This window comes from Pinus tabuliformis, chromosome 7 (genome assembly GCF_031772625.1).
Source record: "Pinus tabuliformis cultivar Carrire ecotype Pingquan chromosome 7, CPIR1, whole genome shotgun sequence".
Classification (NCBI taxonomy): domain Eukaryota; kingdom Viridiplantae; phylum Streptophyta; class Pinopsida; order Pinales; family Pinaceae; genus Pinus; species Pinus tabuliformis.
Window position 1 is genome coordinate 141,602,849 of NC_142293.1, and position 23,809 is coordinate 141,626,657.

A 23,809-nucleotide genomic window follows, 5' to 3' on the forward strand; every position below is an offset into this window, starting at 1 on the left:
AATAATTAAATGCTCCACAGTTGTCAAAAATAATTCATCAACATATAATAATAGAATCATGGGTTCATTCTTCTTGACCTTGAAATATAGGTTTGTCTCAGCATCACTTTTGGAGAAACCAAGTCTTGTCAGATAGTTCTCAATTCACGAATACCAAGCTCTCGATGCTTTCTTAAGTCCATACAAGGCTTTCTTCAATCTACAGACATGAGACTCTCTTATGTGAACCTCAACCTTGACGTTGTTCAATGTACACATCTTCAATTACGCCATTAAGAAAATCAATCTCTACATCCATCTTGTGTAAATTCCAATCCATTGAAGAAGCAATAGAAACGATAGATCTAATGGTAGTGTCATCCACTGCATGCTGATCTTGTATACCCATTTTGAGGTCACCAAGGTCTCGGCACAATATCCCATACATCATTCTTCATAATTGATTGGTATACTTCCAACATCGCATCCTTCCAAAATTGTTGGTCAGCTGCTTCTTCAAAGGTGGAAGGTTCCAAATCAATAAGATTAGTCATTAATGTTGCATATCCAGAATACCCCTTTGGCCTCTTACTTTCCCTAAAGGTGCCATGTGGTGTTGCATGTCCTTCTCCTTCTTGCAAAGTGGATCTAAGCCAAGTTGGCCTCTTCTGGATTTCAGGAACAACAATTGGGTCAACTGGATCGCTAGGCCCTTCTAGCTTGATTTTCCTTCAGGTCTCAGCACAATCTCCCATACATCATTCTTCATAATCAATTGGTATCCTTCCAACATCGCATCCTTCCAAACTTGTTGGATAGTTGCTTCTTCAAAGGTGGAAGGTTCTGAATCTATAATATTAGTCATTAATGTTGCATATCCAAAATACGTCTTTGGCCTCTTATTTCCCTGTGTTGAAGGAAATGTAACTAGGTTCAGTCTTCATAAATGTACTTTTGATATTTGTATTTATTCAAGAAAAGAAATATTATTTTTATAATATATGTCAATGAGTTTCTTGCTCATTGAAATAGGTCTAGCACATGTTAAAGTGCTATAGGTGAGTCAAATAGTCAAAAGAAAATATTGAAGACCTTAAGGGCATGTTGCACCATGTATATGTTTGTATAAGAGTCAAAGAATACTCCTCCAAGCAAAGTCAAGTCTCCTCCAAAGCAAAGGCACCATCAAAGAGTCTCCTCCAAAGCAAAGACACCATCAAAAGAAGCCAACCAAAGCTAAGACATCAGGTCGGCCTTCTAGTCGGCCTAGAAGGAGGGGCAGTCCTCTATATATGGAGGTTGTCCACTCCACTATAACTTTAAGCAATCCTCTCTGAAATCAACGAAGTAAAGGGACTAGAACAGGGTGGAAAAGAGCAAAGGAAAAGGGTCTCCAAGTGCAGCGAGGAAGAAGGGTACACAACCGAATTTAAGAGTTTTGTTCTAGGGCAGTTACAGTCACACATGTGAGGAAACAGAGGGTTGTCACTATGGTTATGACAGCAGCAACTCACATTCATCTCTCTCTCTTTGTTTGGGGCTAAAACTAGGCCTACAAGGCCTCCTACTCAAGCGTAGAAGAAAGGTACTCAAGCGAAGGAGAGAAGGGTATACAACATCAAGTAAACCTCCCACACGTGCGGGAATCTAGGGATGTTGTATACTCACTTCAGTCTACACCTACATCTCAAGAAGGATTTCATTTGAAGAAAGGTGTCTACATAAGTGAAGGATATCTCTAAGTATAGAAGAGAAGCATCTCATCAACAGCAAGTGCAACAATGTGTACCAACAGTTGAAAGAAGAACAAAGTGTCGGAAGGAGGAGGGCAAAGTGTCAGGGAACGAAGTGCGGGAAGAAGAATGTTATGAATATAATTCATAACAAGTAAATAAATAAAATAAATGTAAATATTAAATAATCAAATATTGATTAGGTTAAATAGTCATTAAGTTAAGTGAAAAGGCATGTCTAAAAGACATGCCTAATCATGAAAGGTCACCTGTTGAGGTATAAAAGCAGGGTCCTCATTGTAACATTCATGACACATACATTTTATATATATAATAAATTATTATTATCAAATACCTCTTGTGTATTTTTACATTCAAGTCTACAAGCTATCAGTTTTTATGCTTTAGTGGTATCAGAGCCATGGCGCACAATATAATGATGCGAGTCTTTGAACGTTGTTCACAGCACAATGTGCCATTACGTTCATGTCCTGAATGCGTTGAGTAGTTTAGTGAAATTCAAGAAGCATTTCAGCAATTAGAAAAATCATGTGCAGAAGTTTCAACGTGTCTAAAGAAAAGTTATGCAGAGGAAGACGATAGTGACAGCGAAAGAACGAAACAAGGTGAAGCATTAGATAATTATAATGTTGAAGATAAAGCTAATGTAGATCAAGATAATGATTCCAATTAAGCTGGTCTTGATGTGGATGAAAATGATGTCGATGAAGACAATGTAGGTCAAGGGAATGATTCAGATGATGATGTTCCCTTGCATATGAGGGTGCAGGGTGGTGAAATATGCTCTTTGAGATACGATTTGACTGTGCCTTTTGCACGATATTTGGCTATGCATGGTATCAATAATTTGAAAAGATATCACATAGCAAGGGTCTACAGGAGGGATAACCCTTCTAAGGGATGTTACCGTGAATTCTATCAGTGTGATTTTGATATTGCTGGGCAGTATTCCCCAATGGTACCTGATTTTGAAGTGATGAAGGTTTTGACTGAGCTCTTAGATGAACTAAACATCGGGCACTAGGAGGTGAAGCTGAACCATCGAAAATTGTTGGATGGAATGTTAGAGATATGTGGAGCACCTTAGGGAAAATTTAGAAGTATTTGCTCTACAATTGATAAACTGGATAACCAGCCATGGGAGCAAGTTCGGAAACAAATGGGAGTGCCTTACCGACTTTTGCCCAAGTTTCGGTTTCTTCATATTATGCAGCATCAGCTGCTTCACACTACACGGTGTCACAGCTTACCAGGCGTATTGAAGGCTTTGCTACTCGTCATAATTGCTCTAGAGATGAATTTAGCAAACAACATGAATCGAGGCCATAATGTGAAGACGTTGATTCAGAAAAATCTGCTTGTTCAGAGGATTAGAAATCCATCTATTGATATGTACTATGCTTGGATGATTGGGCTTTGCATGATAATTCTATCAACGATATATATTAAGCACCTATCGAATCAGTCGTCATCCACCGCACGTTGTCCATATCCGGCGCTCCGGCGCGCAACCTCCCTACATCTTCCGCCATTCGACCGACGCTACTCTACATTGGCTCGAACATGCCTCTGTCGTCGTGCTCCCATCGAGCCATCCATTGCCAAACAAAAAAAAGTTAAACATGTCTCTTCCAACCGACCTATCTACTTGGTCGTTCCCTGCACATTGTTTCCTAAGAGACTGATGTCGGTGTTGTGTATTACGATCAAACGATGTATAAGTTAAGCCGATGAGTCCAAAGTCCAAATGGTGTGATTATGTCGTCTGGTCACTACGTTCCGTTGAATTTTATTAACTATACATTTTATATAGTTACTAATTATATAATTAAATTTATTTATTTATTTATATAATTTAATTAATCTAATTATATAATTTAATAATAATATTATTATTATTATTTATAATTTAATTAAATTTATTTATTTATTTATATAATTTAATTAATATAATTATATAATTTAATTACTAAAAATAGTAATAATAGTATTATTATTATTATACATTTTATATATATAATAAATTATTATTATCAAATACCTCGTGTATTTTTACATTCAAGTCTACAAGCTATCGGTTTTTATGCTTCAAAGAAAGTGTCGGGAAACAAAGTGCAGAAAGGAGAAAGGACTTGACTTGTGCTTGGAGGACATTCTAGTCAAGGGTCTCAGATTTGGCATTGATCAATAAGAAGCTTCAATAAGAGAAACTTACTAAAAGGTTTTCCTTTCAAGAGAAGAGAGGTTTTGGCCCCGCCAGAGAGCCAACATCTTGTGTTCTTGTTCTTATGTTTTGGTAGCAGTTTGATGAAGTACACACACATGCATTAATAAGAAGAAGAAGATTACGCTAACAAGAAAAGTAAAAAGACTCCACAAATTGTTATCAAGTCAAGAAGAATCACACTAAACCAATTTCCCTTGATTCTTCAATACCCTGAAGGTGCCACGTGATGCTGCATGTCCTCCTCCTTCCTGCAAAGTGGATCTAAGCCAAGTTGGCCTCTTCCTAATTTCAGGAAGAACAATTGGGTCCACTGAATCGTTAGGCCCTTCTAGCTCTTCTTAATGATCAACGAAATGTTCTATAGGGTTTGATGGATTAGAAGTTAGAACCTATTTCCTTGGGAGCTTCATGTTCTTTGTCCTCATCAAATTCCATGGGAACTTCTTTGGATTTCCAATAGGCCACATTCTCATCAAAAGTCATGTTGACACCTAATCATGGGGATTGGGTGAATAGCTGTAAATAGTGTAAATAATAAATAATGGAAAAGGAAGAGTCATCGGGAGATGAAACCCAAGAGTCACTCCCTCATGTATATAACTATGAGTAATCTAAATGAATAAACAGTTCATTTTGATGAGTTACCTCCTGGCCTGACATGGTATCAGAGCCAGCGCCATTTTTGGCTTCCCTCTCTGCCTTGTAACTCCCTTCTGCCATTTTTTGCAGTCTGTCATATCTGCTCATCTCTGCCATCATCTTTTGTGCATTAAAATTCTATAGAAATGCGTTGAACATCCACTGTGAGTGCTAGTTTTCTTTTATTCTGTTGTACAGTGAAATATATCAGAGATCGTTGAAGACTGAGGAGTGAGTCTGTGCATTGCTTGAGAGTATGAAAGTGGAAGTGTAATGTTGTGACTGTGGCAGCATTGAGGTTTGACTTGTTTCGTTGCAACATTTGGAACACCAGATAAACGAGCTACAAGACTCATTGGAAAAGCAATTCGTATATCTAGAATCCAGGATTAAGCCCCTTTATGCTTCAGTTACTGTTATGTTTTCAGTTCTCCCAGTCGCTATATATACTGTTATATACACTGTTGTCTCATGCGTATTCTTTTAATATCTAACATTGTATTTTTACTGTTGCTGAGTTGGGCCTAGCACCACACTACCGCTTACCACCGTCTTTGCACAAACCACACTATCATTCATATAACGTTCCTTGTATACTTAATACTGCTCTCCGCATACCTATACCACTCTCCACATACCTATACCGCTCTCCATATGCGTTAACCCTTGCTCCCCCATACGCTTCTAGCGTTTGGAACACTGTTGCACTTTTAACACTGTTCTTTGGAACACCCCAGCTCTTTTAACGCTGGTGTTCCTCCCCCACACGTATGATGTGCCTCTCCCGGTTCATTACCACAGAGTTAACACTGTCTCCATAATAATAACGTTGTCCAGCACATATACATTGTTTCATTGTCTGGTATAACGTTGTTTTCTTATACAGTGTTTCATACACATATAACGCTAGTATATATATATATATATATATATATAACACCGATATACATTGTTCCATCTACATTGTTTCATTTTCCGGTATAAAATTGTTCTGGTATTGTCGACTCCGGGTCAATTGTTGACCCCTCCCCCATATACCACCTCCCCTATCTGCATTTTTTTTAATCACCAGAACTGCATTTTTTAACGAACGAAAGTGCATTTTTTTTATATATTGGCAACAGAGTACATTTTTAAAATGCACTCATTGATATCTATTGTGGGATTGGTTCTCAATGGGAAGGAGAACTATCCTTAGTGGTCTCGGAAGATTAAACACACTCTCATTTTTAATGAGCTGTGGAAAGGAGTTTGTGTTGGAGAAGGAGACAAAGAACCAGAAAAGCCTACCTCAGACAAGGAATTCACCATTTGGGAAAATAAGAACAGCAAGGCCTACGCCTTGATTACAGCATCTATAAATGAAGAGGTGAGTCGCCATATTTTGCCATTTTTTGAAGGAACTCTATGACTCACACTTTGCACTTGAAGTTGTTCAACTCATGATTAAATTGTTCAGCCTTGAATTACAAAATGATGATCCTCTTTCTCTTGCATCAAAACTAAAATCTATTATGCATGATTTCAAAGTCACTAATGTTGAACTGGCATTCCTTTGATAGCTTTTGTCAAGGCATTTTATCCCACTTCCTCAAATTATCTTGAGTCATTGCAAGCAAATGGAAACCTCAAAGAAATTACCTTTGACTCCCTTGTGAATAAATTTGTTGAAAGAAAGAAAGCTTTTGGGAACAAGACAACTCATCAGTCTTCTGAAGAGGATGTGTGTCTTCCACATAGAGAGAAGAATCTTGCTCAAGATTCTTCCAGAGGAAGAGGGGGCCGAAGAGGAAGAGGAAGAAGAAATTTCATAAGCAGGGGGGTCAGACACTCTCAAGGAGAAAAGTTAGATTTGCATTGCATACGTTGCAATAGAAATCGATCACATGATACATCCACATGCAAGTTGCCTTGGGACCAATGTTGCAGGAAACGTCTGCCCCCTAGATCTAACCCCCGAAGCGCAGTCTGTATGTATGCGTCCAGGAAGCGGCTCCCGAAACGCGCTTCCGAAATTCCACAACGTGTTTCGGATTGATAATGACGCTTCCTGGAAATTCCGGAAGCGTCCCTCCAAAATATGTTTCGTACAGCACTTCGGTCGTACGAAGCGCAGCGCTTTGGAGGCCGAATCATACAGTTCCGTACGCGCTTCGAAAAAGTGCGCCGCGCAGCTTCTTTCTTTCTTTTTTTGGTGAGTTTGCTTTTTGGGGGTAGGTCCACTTTGGGTTAGGGTGAGGAATGAAGGCAAAAAAAATATAAATATAGCAAATGCTCCCTCATGGTAATGTTAAATTCTTAAAATAAAAGTGACATTCTCCTTTATTTTTTATTTTCATGCTTTTACTTAAATTTTTAACGATACCATGAAATGACTCAAGATGTTTGAGAGTGGTTCCAGCCTCATTGGACTTCATATGGAGAAAACAGAATTTCATATCCTATTCAAAATTCAGCAGACTTAACAGTTTTCAGGAATTCAGGATCAATGGGATTGTGGCATTTCATTAGATTATATCAAGTATGAAGGTATGCAATTAGCATTTAATCAAGAGCACCAAGCCCTATATGTACCCTAGCGTTGGTGGTGTTAATTGTTGAACTCCTTTGTCATGCCCTTAGCAAAAAATAACTTTTCAATCAAGTCAAAATCATCGATCAAGCATGTTAAGCTTTTTCTACCATATTTTAAGTCTTGGATTAGGTAGTTTGATCAAAATTGGGCAATGTTGACTAATATCCCTAGACAATCGAGGACAAGAGGAGAAGAATCTAGATTCTATATGGTTGATGCATCTAAATGGTTGATGCTCGAATAATTAATCATTAATGTACAATGGATGCTATATCTATCTTGATTTATGCAAAAATATGCATGTTTTCATGTCTTCTACAACTAATTTGGTATTTGGGAAGTTTGTTTAGAGTATAAATGCAAAAAAATAAAAAATAAAAATAAAAATATATATATATATATATATAGCAAACGCTTCGCTTCCTAGATTTTTGGAAAATGACACTTCCGCATCCCCACTTCCAAAAAACGTCCCCGTTTCGTCCCCACTTCGTGCAACATTGCTTGGGACAAAATTGAGCAAGAAAGAAATCAACCTAAAGGTAAAACTAATGACAAAGAGAGGTAAAGCACCTGAATTCGCTCACTATGTTGTGGCACACTGTAATATTGGAGTAAATGAAGACTTATTTAATGCTTCACTTGCTTCTTGGAAAAATGAAGGTTGCTTGATGCAGGTTCAACTTGCCACATGACTTTTAAAAGAGATTTTTTTTAAGAATTCACTGACAATGTTGATAGAACAATATACTTTGCAGACAAATTGTCAGGCCAGGCAGTAACTCTCCAAAGGCAGTAAAACTGATTCGTCTATTATTCCATAGGTAGGTTATTGTTATATACAATAGGAGTGATTGTTCAGTTCATCTCCCGATGATTGTTCACATTCCTAATTTATTTATTTACAAATTCCCCCAATCATGAAGATTAGGTGTCAACATTCCCCCCCTTAATCTGAAGGGATGTTGGTGAGTCCAAGCATCATTCTGAATCGTTCAAGCTTTTCCTTTCCAAGTGCTTTAGTGAAGATGTCTGCAATTTGCTCATTTGTGGAACAATGACGGAGATCGATTGTTTTGGCCTCAACATGATGTTGAATCAGATGATATTTAGTATTGATATGCTTTGTTCAATCATGGAACTTTGGGTTCTTGGCCAGCTTTATTGCAGAGGTGTTATCAATCATGAGTGGAGTTGATTGTACTTGTTTTACCTGCAAATCTTCAAGAATTTTCCTGAGCCACACAATTTCTTTCGTTGCTTCAGCTGCTGCCACGTATTCTGCTTCTGTTGCGGAATCTGCTGGAACTAATTGTTTGCGTGATCTCCAGGAGACAGCTCCTGATCCAAGACTCATAGCATATCCTGAAGTAGATACCCCAGTTTCTTTGTCTCCATCGAAGTCTGAATCAGAGTATCCAATCAAGCTGAAGTCGTCCACCTGTGTATACTTGATTCCAAGGTCTTGAGTTCCCTTCAAGTACTTTAGAACTCTTTTTGCAGCAGACCAATGTCCCTCACAAGGCTTTTGCATAAACCTGGAGAGGATTCCAACAGTAAATGAAATGTCTGGTCTGGTAGTAGTGAGGTAGATGAGACTTCCTACAAGCTGTCTATACTTTGTTGCATCCTCAAATTCCTTTCCTTCAATAGATGTGAGCTTTAAGTTTTGTTCCATTGGAGTAGAAAGAGGATTGCACTCTATCATGCCAAATCTGTTTAACAAATCTCCAATGTATTTCTTTTGAGAAAGAAATATGGATTTTGGATGTTGGGTTACTTCAATGCCAAGATAGTAATGAACATAGCCCAAATCAGTCATTTCAAAACTTTTCCCCAATTCCTTCTTTATAGATGCAATGTAGCTTTCATTGTTCCCTGTCATTAAAAGATCATCTACATATACCACAAGATACACAACTTTTTTGCCAACTTTCTTGACAAATAAAGTTGCATCATCAAGATCAAAATGATTGAAGTTGAGTTTCAGAAGATGCTCAGTTAGTTTTTCATACCAGGGTCGCAGTGCTTGTTTGAGGCCATACAAGGACTTCACAAGTTTGCATACTTTATGTTCATGTCCTTTCACAGCAAATCCTTCAGGCTGGGACATAAAAACATTCTCTTTTAGATCTCCATTCAAGAATGCAGTTTTTACATCCATTTGATGGACTTTCCAACCGTTCTGAGCTGCTAGTGCAAAGAGTGTCCGAATGGTGGCCCATTTTGTTGTGGGGCAAAAGTTTCCTCATAATCAACCCCTTCCTTCTGTGCAAAACCTTTTGCCACAAGCCTAGCTTTGTGCTTGTCAAGTGAGCCATCAGCTTTGTACTTGTTCTTGTAGACCCACTTGCAGTCTATTGGTTTGGTTCCAAATGGAGGATCAACCAGCTTCCAAGTGCCATTCTTTATGAGGGCATCATACTCCTTTTGCATCGCTTCTTTCCATTCATCATGAGAAGCAGCTTCTTTGAAGGAAGTTGGTTCAAAATTTGTAGACAAGTTCAATTCACAATCATAAGTAACATCCATATCAACAGGTGAATTAGAGTCATCTACATCACCTCCATTTTGTCGGTTTGAATTTCTGGTTCCTGTTTTTCCAATTTCATCGGGATGAACACTTTCAAGTGTCTTTGTCAGCCACTTTGGGGGACCTTTTTGAGATGGTCCAGACTACTCTGTTGATTGAGTTGGGACTGAATCAAGATTGAGTCTCCCAATTCTATCAATTACATCACTTAAAGCATCATCCGTTGTTGGAGTTTCATTCGGGGGAGAGTGTTCTTCAGAAGAAGATTCCACATGTTGATCCAGTATAGGAATCCCCCCTTCAAGATGTGGAATCTGATTATCAAATTCTTGAAATGATTTCGTTTTTGCGAATCTATCCAAGCGATCAAGTTGTCGCTCAACAACATTGTCATATTTGGATGATTCAAGAAAAATTACATCTCTAGATACAACAAACTTTTTATTTACTTCATCATAGAGGCGGTATGCTTTGGAGGTGTTTGAATACCCCAGGAAGATACACTTACGACTTCTAGCACCAAGTTTGTTTCTATGTACCTTTGGTATCAAAGCCTAACAGGTGGAACCAAAGATCCTGAGATGTTTTACCGAAGGAACATGTCCATACCACAATTCATAAGGAGTCTTGTTTCTTATAGCATTAGATGGACATCTATTCTTTATATATGCAGCACATAGAACAGCATCAGCCCAAAACATTATCTTTACATTTTTTAAGAAAAGCATGGATCGTACCATATTCAAGATTGTTCTATTCATTCTTTCAGCTACAACATTCTGTTGGGGATTATAAGGCACAGTTGTTTGATGTTTGATCCCATGTTGGCGAAGATAGCTTTCAAATTCATTTGATGTATATTCTTTTCCATTATCAGTGCGAATAGACCCAATATGAGATTGTGCATCATTTTCAATCCATTTATGAAAATTCTTGAATGTTTGAAACGCATCAAATTTGTTCTTCAATAAATAAACCCAACACATTCTGGTGTAATCATCAATAAATGCCATGATATATTTATTTCCATTTGCAAAAGGAACAGGCATTGGACCACATAAATCTGAATGAATGAGTTCAAGCTTCCTATGTGCTCTTGAATGTGAATCATGAAAAGACTGTTTGCTATGCTTTCCTAGAATGCAAGCATCACATTGCTTATGTTTCCTAGGAATTGTAGGCAAACCAGCAACACCATTTTTCTTCAATAAGCGAAGACTATCATAGTTGTCCAAATCTAGCATGCCATAATAAACTTGATGGAAGTGTACCTTCTTCATGATGAGAAATATATGAGAAATGTTGTGCATGAGCAGAGGTTCCTTGCAGTTTGAGAAGCCTTTCTTCTTCTATTCCCCTCATGACAAGTGAGTGGTCAGATGCTTTTCTTACCTCAAGCTTGCCATCAAACATATGAATGGAGTGACCTTGCTGGCGGATGTGAACCAAGGACAGCAAGTTTCTTTTGAGCTGTGGGAGATATAGAACATGATCCAGAAGAAAGTCTGGAAGACCAGGCAGTTTAAGCCTGATTGTGCCAACCCCTAATGGCTTGATTTTTTACTGATCTGCAAAGTATACTGCTCCATCAACATTATTAGTGAAATCTTCAAAAAAATCTTTTCTATGAGTCATATGACAGGTTGCTCCTGAATCAAGCAACCAATCATTTTTCGAAGAAGCAGGTGAAGCATTAAACAAATCTTCATTTACTCCAATGTTACATTGTGCCTCAATATAGTGAGCGGATTCAGGTGCTTTACCTTTGTCTGTATCATCAGTTTTACCTTTCTATTGGTTTCTTTTCTGTTCAATTTTGTCCCATGGTAGCTTGCATGTAGAAGCATCATGTGATCCATTTCTTTTGCAGCGGATGCAGTGTAAGTCTGTCTTTTCTCCTTGAGAATGTCTGCCCCCCCTACCTCTGAAGTATCTTCCTCTTCCTCTTGTAGAATCTTGAGCAGGATGCTTTTCTTTATGAGCAAGGCACACAGTCTCTTCAGAAGATTCAGGGGTTGTCTTCTTTCCAAAGGCTTTCTCTCTTTCAGCAAACGTTTTCACAAGAGAGTCAAAGGTTATATCTTTAAGATTTCCATTTGCTTGTAAAGACTCAAGATAATTGGAGTAGGTAGGATAGAGTGCCTTGAGAAAAGCAATAAGAGGGATATCCATCTCAACCTTAGTGGATTTGATATCATGCATTATAGACTTTACTTCAGATGCAAGAGCAAGAGGATCATTATTTTTCAGTTCAAGAGTGAAGAGTTTAATCATGCGCTGAACAACTTCAAGTGCAGAATGTGAGTCATAGAGTTCTTTCAGCTTTTGTAAAGCTTCAAAGGCAGCTGAATATGATGAAATATGGCGACTCACCTCTTCATTTACAGATGTTGCGATTGATGCATAGGCTTTGTTGTTCTTGTTTTCCCAAATGACGAGCTCTTTGTCTGATGTAGGCTGCATTGGGTCATTGTCTGCTTCTCCGACACACACTCCTTTCCACAACTCATTGTAGATGAGGGTGTGTTTTATCATCCGGGACCATTCAAGATAGTTCTCCTTGCCAGTGAGAACTATTCCTACCATAGAGATGATTGAATGCATTCTGTAAAAAATACTTCTGCTGATATACAGTGAAATTGCACTCAAAAAGGCATTCTCAAAAGATTTCAAATCTCTTCCTTACGCTACAACTTTATGCACTATATTTTCTTCAAATCCCTCCAATGTTTGATAAAAGCATCCAGCATTACATTGAAATATTATGTATCAAATGTTTTGAAATGTAATATATTTATATATTACATATCACTTCAACGCTTTAACCATACAACGCAGCAGGGTAACATTACAATTCAAATGATTTAAATGATTTTAAAAAACTGCGCATTGATCTTCTTCAACACTTTGTTGGACTCCTTGTGACTGTGCGGCTGTTGTAGACTCTTCTCTGGGGAACCGAGACCTCGTTCACAAAAATAAAACGGCAAAGCGCTGGTTCATAGACAAACAAGCAAATATTCTATAGGCGTTGGTTCATTCATCACATTTCTTTTAAAAATTCAATCCAAATTTTCAAATATATTCTGCAACGACTCTCGTGTTGATGGCACAGGTACAAAACGCATCAGGTTCGCATCCTCTAACAGCACATCAGGTTCGCATACCATGTCAGGTTCCAGATGCTACGCCTCAGGTTCTGCTTAAAACTTTAACGGATATAATCGAGATGTTTTTCAACGGATGGTTTTGCAGAGAGCCAATGTCTGGAAAATTAACCCGAAAAGAAAGCCAAGGAACTGAAATTCCACGGCCACTGGGTGAATTCGCTGGAAACAAGAATGCCACCAAGCGTCCAGTGCCACAGCAATCCAATTATTCTAAATGTCAGTTTTAAGCGTGCAACAATGTATGCAAGAAATAAATCAGTAGGAAAACGTCCAACATGTATACTAGGATCAATTTCAGATCCTAGTGCTTGAGCAAGTGAAAACGAAGGGATTTCGGCACCCCGTGAAATCGATTCATTGACGTAAACATTGGGGCAGTGGAAATGGCACAGAAGAGGAAACCGTTTCTCCAACGGGATGTGCCTGCAAGATCCACACAGAATAATCAATGGAGGCGCAGGTGAGATGTGAGAATCCGCAGAGTATAATCAATGGAGGCGTAGCATGAAGCAATTCATGCAATGGAGGAATAACGCCCTTTTGAAACGTTTATGACATGGTCTGACTGTTCAGTTCTCTGTCAGGACAGCCAGAGAGCGATTATTGTATTCAAAAGAACAGGCAGGCGCAGGCTTGGGTTGAGACTCACAACGCATAGCAAAATGGAACTCACACACAACGAAATTATTGAACAATGACTGAGATTTCGCAGGGACAAACATGTCAGCCTGCAGAACATGGGCAGAATATGAGCAGACTATGCAGGAGGGAGTTACAAAGAACAGAAGTTGGCTCTGATACCATGTCAGGCCAGGCAGTAACTCTCCAAAGGCAGTAAAACTGATTCGTCTATTATTCCATAGGTAGGTTATTGTTATATACAATAGGAGTGATTGTTCAGTTCATCTCCCGATGAATATTCATATTCCTAATTTATTTATTTACAAATTCCCCCAATCATGAAGATTAGGTGTCAACACAAATAAAAACTCAAGCCATCAAGGCTTGGCACAATCAGGCTCATGTTGCCTAGTCTTCCAGACTTTCTTCTGCATGATGTTTTATATCTCCCACAGCTGACGAGAAACTTGCTATCCTTGGTCCACATTTACCAGCAAGGACACTCCATTCATATGTTTGATGGCAAGGTTGAGGTGAGAAAAGCATCAAATCACTCACTTGTCATGACAGGGATAGAAGAAAAAAGGCTTCTCAAGCTGCAAGGTACCTCTGCTCGTGCACAAAATTTCTCATACAATTCTCATTATGATGAAGGTACATTTCCATCAAGTTTATTATGGCAAAGTGATGATAATATCGGCAAGATTTCGCCGATAATCGAAAATATCGCGACATTTTCGACAAGCCGAAATATCTCCGAGAAAATATCGCAATATTTTGTCTCCCGAAAATATCGCTATATTTCCGAGATATCACCGATATCTCAGCGAAATATCGCGCGGCAATAGAAAATATCACTGGGCAGGCTAGGCTGCGGCTAGAAAAGGGGAAATTTGTCTTTTCTTTTCTTCATTTTTGTTTCTGAGTGTTGGAGAAGGAAGGGGAAGAGGTTTGTGGTGGTTGTCAAGAAGGGATTGAGGATCAAACAACGATTATCACCACCAACTAAGATTTTTTTGTGGATCAAAGATTGAAGAACAGTGAGACAAACTTCATTTCTTCCATTAACAAGTATGTTCTTAAAAACCCCTATGTTAATGACTTTTTCATAGATTAAGGGTTATGCTTGCTTGCCTCTGCCTACCAACATTTTTTTTCATTTATATATGTGATGTTATTTTGTTTGAGTCCTTGATTCGACAATTATCAGAGATCAACAAGATATGTTATGTTATTTTGTTTGAGTCCTTGATTGGACAATTATCAGGGATCAACAGGATTTGGTATCGCCTTTGAAGTTTGATGTATCATTTCTATTTGACATCATATATATCAGTGCTTTCTTCATATTTATGTGCCAATGTGTTTAATTCATGTTGTTATTGCTTTATATGTTTAAAAATCTAAAGAAAAATAAAAAGAGAAAAAAAGAATTAAAAAATTAAAAAAAAATGAATATAATATGCATTTTTTATGCTTGCCGATATTTGTCGATATTTTCGCCGATATTTGCTGATAAGATGTTTTCTGGACCCTCGCCAATATTTTGTTGATACCAATATTATCAACACTGTTATGGCATGCTAGATTTGGACACTTGAACTATGACATCCTTCGCTTGTTGAAGAAAAATGGTATTACTAGCTTGCCTACAATTCCTAGGAAACTTAAGCAATGTGATGCTTGCATTCTAGGAAAGCATAGCAAACAGTCTTTTCATGATTCACATTCTAGAGCACATAGAAAACTTGAACTCATTCATTCAAATTTATGTGGTCTAATGCATGTTCCTTTTGCAAATGGAAATAAATATATGATGACATTTATTGATGACTACACCAGAATGTGTTGGGTTTATTTATTGAAGAACAAATATGATGCTTTTCAAACATTCAAGAGCTTTCATACATGGATTGAAAATGATGCACAAGCTCATATTGGCTCTATTCGCACTAATAATGGAAAAGAATACACTTCAAATGAATTTGAAAACTATCTTCGCCAACATGGGATCAAACATCAAACAACTGTGCCTTATAATCCCCAACAAAACAAAGTAGTTGAAAGAATTAATAGGACAATCTTAAATATGATGCGCTCCATGATGTTTTCAAGAATGTAAAATTGATGTTTTGGGCTAATGCAGTTCTATGTGTTGTATATGTAAAGAATAGATGTCCATCTAATGTTATTAGAAACAAGACTCCTTATTAAATGTGGTATGGGCACATTCCTTCGGTAAAGCATCTCAAGGTCTTTGGTTCCACCTGTTATGCCTTGATACCAAAGGTACATAGAAACAAACTTGGTGCAAGGAGTCGTAAGTGTATCTTCCTGGGGTATTCAAACACCTCCAAAGCATATCGTCTCTATGATGAAGTTAATAAAAAGTTTATTGTATCTAGAAATGTAATCTTTCTTGAATCCTCCACATTTGACAATGTTGTTGAGCAGAAACTTGATCGCTTGGATAGATTCACAAATGCAAAGTCATTTCAAGAATTTGATAATCAGATTCCACATCTTGAAGGGGGGATTCCTATACTAGATCAATCTGTGGAATCTTCTTCTGAAGCACTCTCTCCCCCACATGAAACTCCAATCATTGATGATACTTTGAGTGATGTGATTGACAAAATTGGGAGACTCAATCTTGATTCAGTCCCAACTCAATCAACTGGGCAGCCTGGACCATCTCAGAAAGGTCCCCCAAAGTGGCTGACAAAGACACTTGAAAGTGTTCATCCTGATGAGGTTGGAAAGACAGGAACAAGAAATTCAACCAGGCAAAATGGAGGAGATGTAAATGCATCTGATTCACCTGTTGAAATGGATGTTTCTTATGAATGTGAATTGAATTTGTCTACAGATTTTGAACCAACTTCCTTCAAAGAAGCCGCTTCTCATGAAGAATGGAAAGAAGCGATGCAAAAGGAGTATGATGCCTTAATAAAGAATGGCACTTGGACACTGGTTGATCCTCCATTGGGAACAAAACCAATTGGCTGCAAGTGGATCTACAAGAACAAGTATAAAGTTGATGGCTCACTTGACAAGCACAAAGCCAGGCTTGTGGCAAAAGGTTTTGCACAAAAGGAAGTGGTCGATTATGAGGAGACTTTTGCCCCCACAGCAAAATGGGCTACCATCCGGACACTCTTTGCGCTAGCAGCTTAGAACGGTTGGAAAGTCCATCAAATGGATGTAAAAACTGCTTTCTTGAATGGAGACCTAAAAGAGAATGTTTTTATGCCTCGGCCTGAAGGATTTGTTGTCAAAGGACATGACCATAAAGTATGCAAACTTGTGCAATCCTTGTATGGCCTCAAGCAAGCACCACGAGCCTGGTATGAAAAGTTAACTGAGCATCTTTTGAAACTCAATTTCAAACATTATGATCTTGATGATGTGACTTTGTTTGTCAAAAAGGTTGGCAAAACAGTTGTATATCTTGTGGTATATGTAGATGACCTTTTGATGACAGGGAACAATGGGGGCTACATTGCATCCATAAAGAAGGAATTGAGAAAAGGTTTTGAAATGACTGATTTGGGCTATGTTCATTACTATCTTGGTATTGAAGTAACTCAACATCTGAAGTCTATATTCCTTTCTCCAAAGAAGTACATTGGAGGTCTGTTGAACAGGTTTAGCATGGCTGAATGCAATCCTCTAACTACTCTAATGGAACAAAACATCCATTGAAGGAAAAGAAAAAGAATTTGAGGATGCAACAAAGTATAGACAGCTTGTAAGAAGTCTCAACTACTTGACTACTACCAGACCAGACATTTCATTTGTTGTTCTAATACTCTCCAGGTTTATGCAAAATGTGAGGGACATTGGTCTGCTGCAAAAAGAGTTCTTAAGTACTTGAAGGGAACTCAAGACTTTGGACTCACATATACACAAGTGGGCGACTTCAGCTTGATTGGATACTCTGATTCAAACTTCGATGGAGACAAATAAACTGGGGTATCTACTTATGGTTATGCTATGAGTCTTGGATCAGGAGTTGTCTCCTGGAGATCACGCAAACAATCAGTTCCAGCAGATTCCACAACAGAGGCAAAATATGTGGCAGTAGCTGAGGCAACAAAAGAAATTGTGTGGCTCAAGAAAATCTTGGAAGATTTGCAGGTAAAACAAGTACATTCGATTCCACTCATGATTGACAACACCTCTGCAATAAAGTTGGCCAAGAACCCAAAGTTCCATGATCAAACAAAGCACATCAATACAAAATACCATCTGATTCGACATCATGTTGAGGCCAAGACAATCCATCTACGCCATTGTTCCACTAATGAGCAAATTGCAGACATCTTCACCAAAGCACTTGGAAGAGAAAAGCTTGAAAGATTGAAAACGATGCCTGTACTCACCGACATCCCTTCAGATTAAGGGGGGGAATATTGACAGTTAATCATGGGGATTGGGTGAACAGCTGTAAATAGTGTAAATAATAGATAATGGAAAAGGAAGAGTCATCGAGAGATGAAACCCAAGAGACACTCCCTCATGTATATAACTACGAGAAATCTAAATGAATAAACAGTTCATTTTGAGGAGTTACCTCCTGGCCTGACAAGTCACATCCCTACTAACTTCAACTTGTTTTTGTCCCGGAACATATATTCTAGAGGCCTTTGATGACTCACTATATCCAACAAATACTCCTTTCTTTCCTGAATGCTCTAACCTCCTACTCTTATCTTTAGGTACATGAATATAAACAGGACAACCAAATATTCTCAAATGAGCAACTTGTGGTTTCTATCCGGTGAACACTTTCATGAGTCTTGTCTTCCAAAATTCAATGAGGACTTCTATTTTGAATGTAGATAGATGCCCTAGATGCTTCACTCCATAGAAACATAGGTAAGTCTTGATTGTGCATCGTTGCCTTAACAAGTTCTTCGATGGTTCTGTTCTTTCTTTCAACAACTTCATTTTGTTGTGGATTGTAAGGGACTATCAGCTCCCTCTTAATCCCTGCTTATTCACAAAAGGCAATGAGCTCCTTGGAGATATATTCTCCTCCATTATCAGATCTCAGGATCTTGATCTTCATTCCCTTCAAGCTTTCTACTTCGGTGTTAAATTCATGAATCTTGTCAAATATTTCATCCTTCATCTTCATAAAGCAAATCCACATCTTGCAAGAGAAATCATCAATAATGTTACATAGTACAAAGAACCTCCAAGAGATTTCGCCGGCATCGGACCATATATCCTTTTGAAATTATTAAGTCCTAGATCTCTTGGAAGAACTATCCTTTTATACTATCTTGAAATCAGGGTTTTTTACGGTACACAATTTACAATTGGCATAACTTTTGATTGGAAGATCTGTTTTTGGTGATTGAAAATTTAGGATAAGGAGTTTTATTATTTTCTCATATGGCGAAGATTTCTACAAGAAATACTATTGGTACTCATAAAAACTCAAAAATGACGTCCAAATAAAGTGAAGAATTAGAAAATATATAACCCAATTAAAGAACCAAGTTGATGAAATGAGTGATAATATGTTGAAACAAGTGGTTTTATCATGTTCTCAGTATTGAATTTTTGTAGCTATGGTTGGTTCTCATAATTTATATTTTAGCCCTTGTAATGTATAATGTAATTGTTAGACATGTTCTTCATGTCATTTTGATTAATTAGCCCTTGAAAGAATTATTATAAGACATGTTATTCATGTCATATTTAAAAGAAAAAATTTCGAAAATTGAATTTTGAATTTTTGGCTCCAAAGTAGTCAAGTCAGTTCTAGTGAAGAGGCGCACCCATTCATGAAGACAAAACACTATATAAAGGCATTTGACATCCTCCATAAAGGCACCATTCAATCACACACAAGCAAGGCAATTTCTGGGAATCCATGCAAAGGAGAAGAAGGACGAAAGACAAGAAGGATGAATATATCTCTAGCATCTATCTCTCTCTTGAACTTGAACGTGTGAATTTTGGTCAGTTTCTTGGTAGCAAATTCTAGGCAAGTTGAAATTTTGGGCAGGCCTAGTTTCTGGGCATATTCTGGAGGCCAAAATTCAGCCTAGGGCAAATTAGAGAGGGCCGAAGTTTGAAAGGTAGAAGTTTGACTTGACAAGAGGACTGCCTGACCAAGTTTGACAATAACTTATTGATTAGTTTGATCTCATAGTTGACTAGCAACATTTGATGTATCTTTTGTTAAATTAAAGGATTTTTCTAAGGAAAAGGTTGCTACGATTTCCCCTCATGTGGGTTCTCCCAAGATAAATCTTGTGTTCTCCTTGTGCATTGTGATCTCTACTGTCCTTAAGGTTGTATCGTTGAATTTCTGAATTGTAATTGCTTAATAATAAACTAGAATTGTTAAAAGAAGATCTATATCATTAGAAGCAATTATTAGTATTTCAAAAATTTGTGCTTGTATTTATTGCACTTGAAAAATCAACATGGTATCAGAGCTTTGGTGAAGGACAAGACATTGAGATCACTCTTGGAAAGCTTTGGTAAAGTGAAGAGCATTAAAGAAGATCTCATCTAAGATTTATTTGATTGGAAGGAGCTACAAACTTTAGGGCTTGGAGAAAAAGGATTGAACTCCTCCTTGCAAAGAATGAACTCTTGGGTAGCGAAAGGTCACTGAACTCGAAAAAGATGAAGAAAAAATAAAATTTGAGAAATATGATATTGTAGTTAGAAGTATCATAATAGATTCCATTAGAGATCATTTGATCCCATATGTAGCAAATCTTGATTCTTCAAAGAAGATGTTTGATGCCATAATTGGATTATTCACTATCAATAATATTGGTCAAGCAATGAGTTTGAAGAATGGACTTCATGATGTTAGAATGACAAGAAAGGACACTATAGCCTCATATTTCATGAGGATTTCTCAATTTAGAGATTAACTTCAAGCATTTGATGAAATTATTTCTGAAAAGGAAGTAGTAACTAGAGCACTTAATGGTTTACCTGAATCATGAGACTCATTTGCATCAGGGATATGTGCTAGAAAAGATGTTCCAAAGTTTGATGAACTATGGACTGCATGTATTCAAGAAGAATCAAGGCTCATGTCTAAGGGAAAGATTAAGAGATCTGAAGAAGGTGACCCTTAAGCATATGCAACACATATCCTCAACATCTAGGACTTAATAGTTTCAAAAGGGAAATCTCATTCTACAATGAATTAATGTACAAGACAAAATAAGATGATTCTAAAACTAGGTCTCATTAGTATCTAGGGCTTGATAGTTTGAAAGAATATGGATTGGAGTTCTAGGTCTAGGGGTGCTCTATTATTTATTGTAAGTGCACTATTGGTTCAAACCATCTTCAGCAATCAATTAATGATATGAATTTTTTTATAACTTGTTTTTATGTATGTTATTTTTTTTTAAGTTGTTCAACTCAATATACATTATTACACTACTACTATTATTTTATAAAAGCTACATAAAATCTTAAATAATATTCAAGAAATATCCATCTAAAGCAAAATGAACAACACATCTAGATAAAGTGTGAGTATGTTTTATGTGAAGTGAAGCGAAGATTGCTGTAAATACCTTCACATAAATTGGCATATAGAAACCTGGAAACAAAGGCCTATGTGGCAATGGCAAAGCTATGACCTGCACAAGTAAATGTTTCCAGCACAAAATATTAGTGAGCATTTATGTAGTGGTTCATATATATATATATATATATATATAAGCACATGTGCGTAAGCCTCACTTTCTTGACAAAAACAATGATCAATTACTGCCTATTTGGTCAAGTTGATGAAACAGCTTTGTTCATTTGTATTGAAATGCATGGCTCTACTGAAGATAATAAAAGGGAAATAATAAGAGATGTGCATATTGCTCTTTTCTGGTTCTAAACTGGAAGTACAAGAATGAGCAGGTATGTTTCCAATGCTTGTGCAATAAAATCAATGCCTTCAAGGCATTTCAACTTTCTAGTCATATACACAGAAGGCTAGCAAAATGAACCCTTTGATAGTATCTACAGATACAAATAATGAACATATTGATAGAATCTAAAGATGCAGAAAACTAAACTTTTAATATGATCTTAAGATGTAATTAGTTCAATAGTTTTAAAATCTGTTAATGCACTTTTGAATAGAACTCGGATTTCTGTAGGGAGTAAGACAATGGTATAGCATCCATACATGATTCATTTACAAACCCAAAAGTGCACGAACTGATGGATAGAAACTGGATTCTTTAGATTAGATAAGATATAAGTTAATTTTATTAATGTCCAACGATTGACCACAAAAATAGGTCAATGGGACTGAAGGGTGCATCCAGTAAGAGTACAATGTGGGAGTGCAAACGCAAAGTTCAATCCATGAGGATATCTTCTAGTGTTTCCTATATCAAGAAAGAATAGGAAGTATCTCTTCCAAAAGTTACACAGATTTCACTTGTCTTATCAAACAGGCACAACAGTTTATTAGAGGTCAGGGAACAGGTGGTTTCCAACCTAAGAAGTATTATGAAAAAGCTAAACAGCAATAAGTTAAACCTATCACTGGGAGTGCAATCAACATACTTGAATGTGAGCCAATAAAAGGCAAAGATGCAAATACAGAGGATGAAACCAAAATAAAGTCCGAGCTATCTAAATAATCAATATTTTCAAATTTCACCACAAATGAAGTTTCTGACACAATCCCAGAATTTCATATTGCAAACACTTGTATGTCACTCTATTTAAATAATGCTAATATAGATCATACAAAGTTATAAATAGTTTCCCTTGTAGTAGCAAGATACAGATGCATTGCCATTTGTGGTATGGAAATCAAGCATCAAATATGGTATGGTATGGTATGGTCAATGTTGATGTTTGTAGCTCAGGCAGGTACTTCTACATCAACCTAAGTGTCTAGGCATGCAGAAGTGTCCAAAGTCTCCTTAGGAAACTTGCTCAAGTATAAGTAAGTTGCTACTGTAATTTGGCCTAAGTCTAACTTAGAAAAAGAACTTAATCAATTATGTTGATCATTGAACTAAAGAAACTTAGGAAAAGTAAAGTATTTATTTTAATGATTATGTTTTAATTTCAACCATTGATCTCAAGCGAGGCAAGATCTAACCTCGGCCATCAATCACTTTGGAAATTAGGCCTAGGCATTTACCTCAATATAAAGTTATAAAAGCAAGGGTTAGAAGAGGAGACAGACACACCATACAGCAGCACAAGCCATTGAAAGAGGGAATTTCTCAAGTGAGGAGTATGATACTCAAGTGCAGGGATGCAGCATAGGAGATACAGATCAGCCAAGGATATCAATGATAGATTTAGGGCCCAATGAGCTAGATCAGATCCACTGTAGTTTGTAACTATAAATTCTCAGTTGGACTATTATCCCCAAACAGGAGCCCAAGTAAGTTCTGATTAAGATTTAATGAAGAACTTATATGATTGCGCAGAATCCATATGTGTCACTTGGGATTGAGATTGGTTGACATTTTGTTTCCATTGAATGTTTATATTAAGAACGTAGTTGTGCATTTAGTAGATCTGTAATCTGCTAGGTTAATAAAGTGTCGGGTGCTAGGTTCAAGGAAAATTAACATGGCATCAAAGCAAATAACTATGAGAAAACCGATCCAAATATGTGGCAAAAAAAAAAAAAAATATATATATATATATATATATATTATTTCACAAGATCACAGAGGATTGATCACAATTTGCATAGCGTATGGCACTCTCATGATGTACACCAATTGAAGACAACTGAAAAATAAAGAATGAAGGGGCCATATGTAATGCTAGTCAACCAAATGACAAAGTTTAAAAACTTACATTAAATTATAATTTAAAAAAAAACAGAGAAGTGGCCACCTCCTGTGGTGGCCAACAGCTATGGACTAGCCGCCAAGAGCCGACAAAGGAAGTCATCGTAAGCAGGGGCACAGCAAGGTCAGATATGGCTGACAATAGAACTACAGAGGTCGCGCAATAGAGACATTATGGGTTGGTCGGCAACCAACAAAGACAACAGCAAACTGGGTCGGTAGTATAGCAAGATTGCAGCAAGAGTTAGTGCACAGAGAGGACACAGTTGGGCTGCAGCACCGAGCAAGTAGTCGAGAAAGAGATCAAGCGATGTAGGGTTACACGAGTGGGCTCACAAAGCCAAGTCAGCTCAAGCAACGAAATCAACCAGTCAACAAAGCCTTAGTGGTTCAAGGAGAATATTCGGAACAGAGCACAGACCTGCATCTGCCAAGGAAACGGCTAGCAATGTAGCCGCCACAAACCCCAAGTTGCACAAGAGGTGTTAGT

The 23,809-nt window shown here is 37.4% G+C and overlaps 1 protein-coding gene across 1 annotated transcript in view; it reads right to left on the reverse strand.

The window, feature by feature from the left end:
* LOC149246153 (lon protease homolog 1, mitochondrial-like) overlaps window positions 1-23,809 on the reverse strand; it is a 222,572-nt gene that overhangs the window by 150,950 nt on the left and 47,813 nt on the right. Inside the window, exon 2 of the mRNA XM_089457840.1 lies at window positions 21,067-21,132. Coding sequence (XP_089313966.1) covers window positions 21,067-21,132 — 66 coding nt within the window. The remainder of the gene's footprint in view (window positions 1-21,066; window positions 21,133-23,809) is intronic.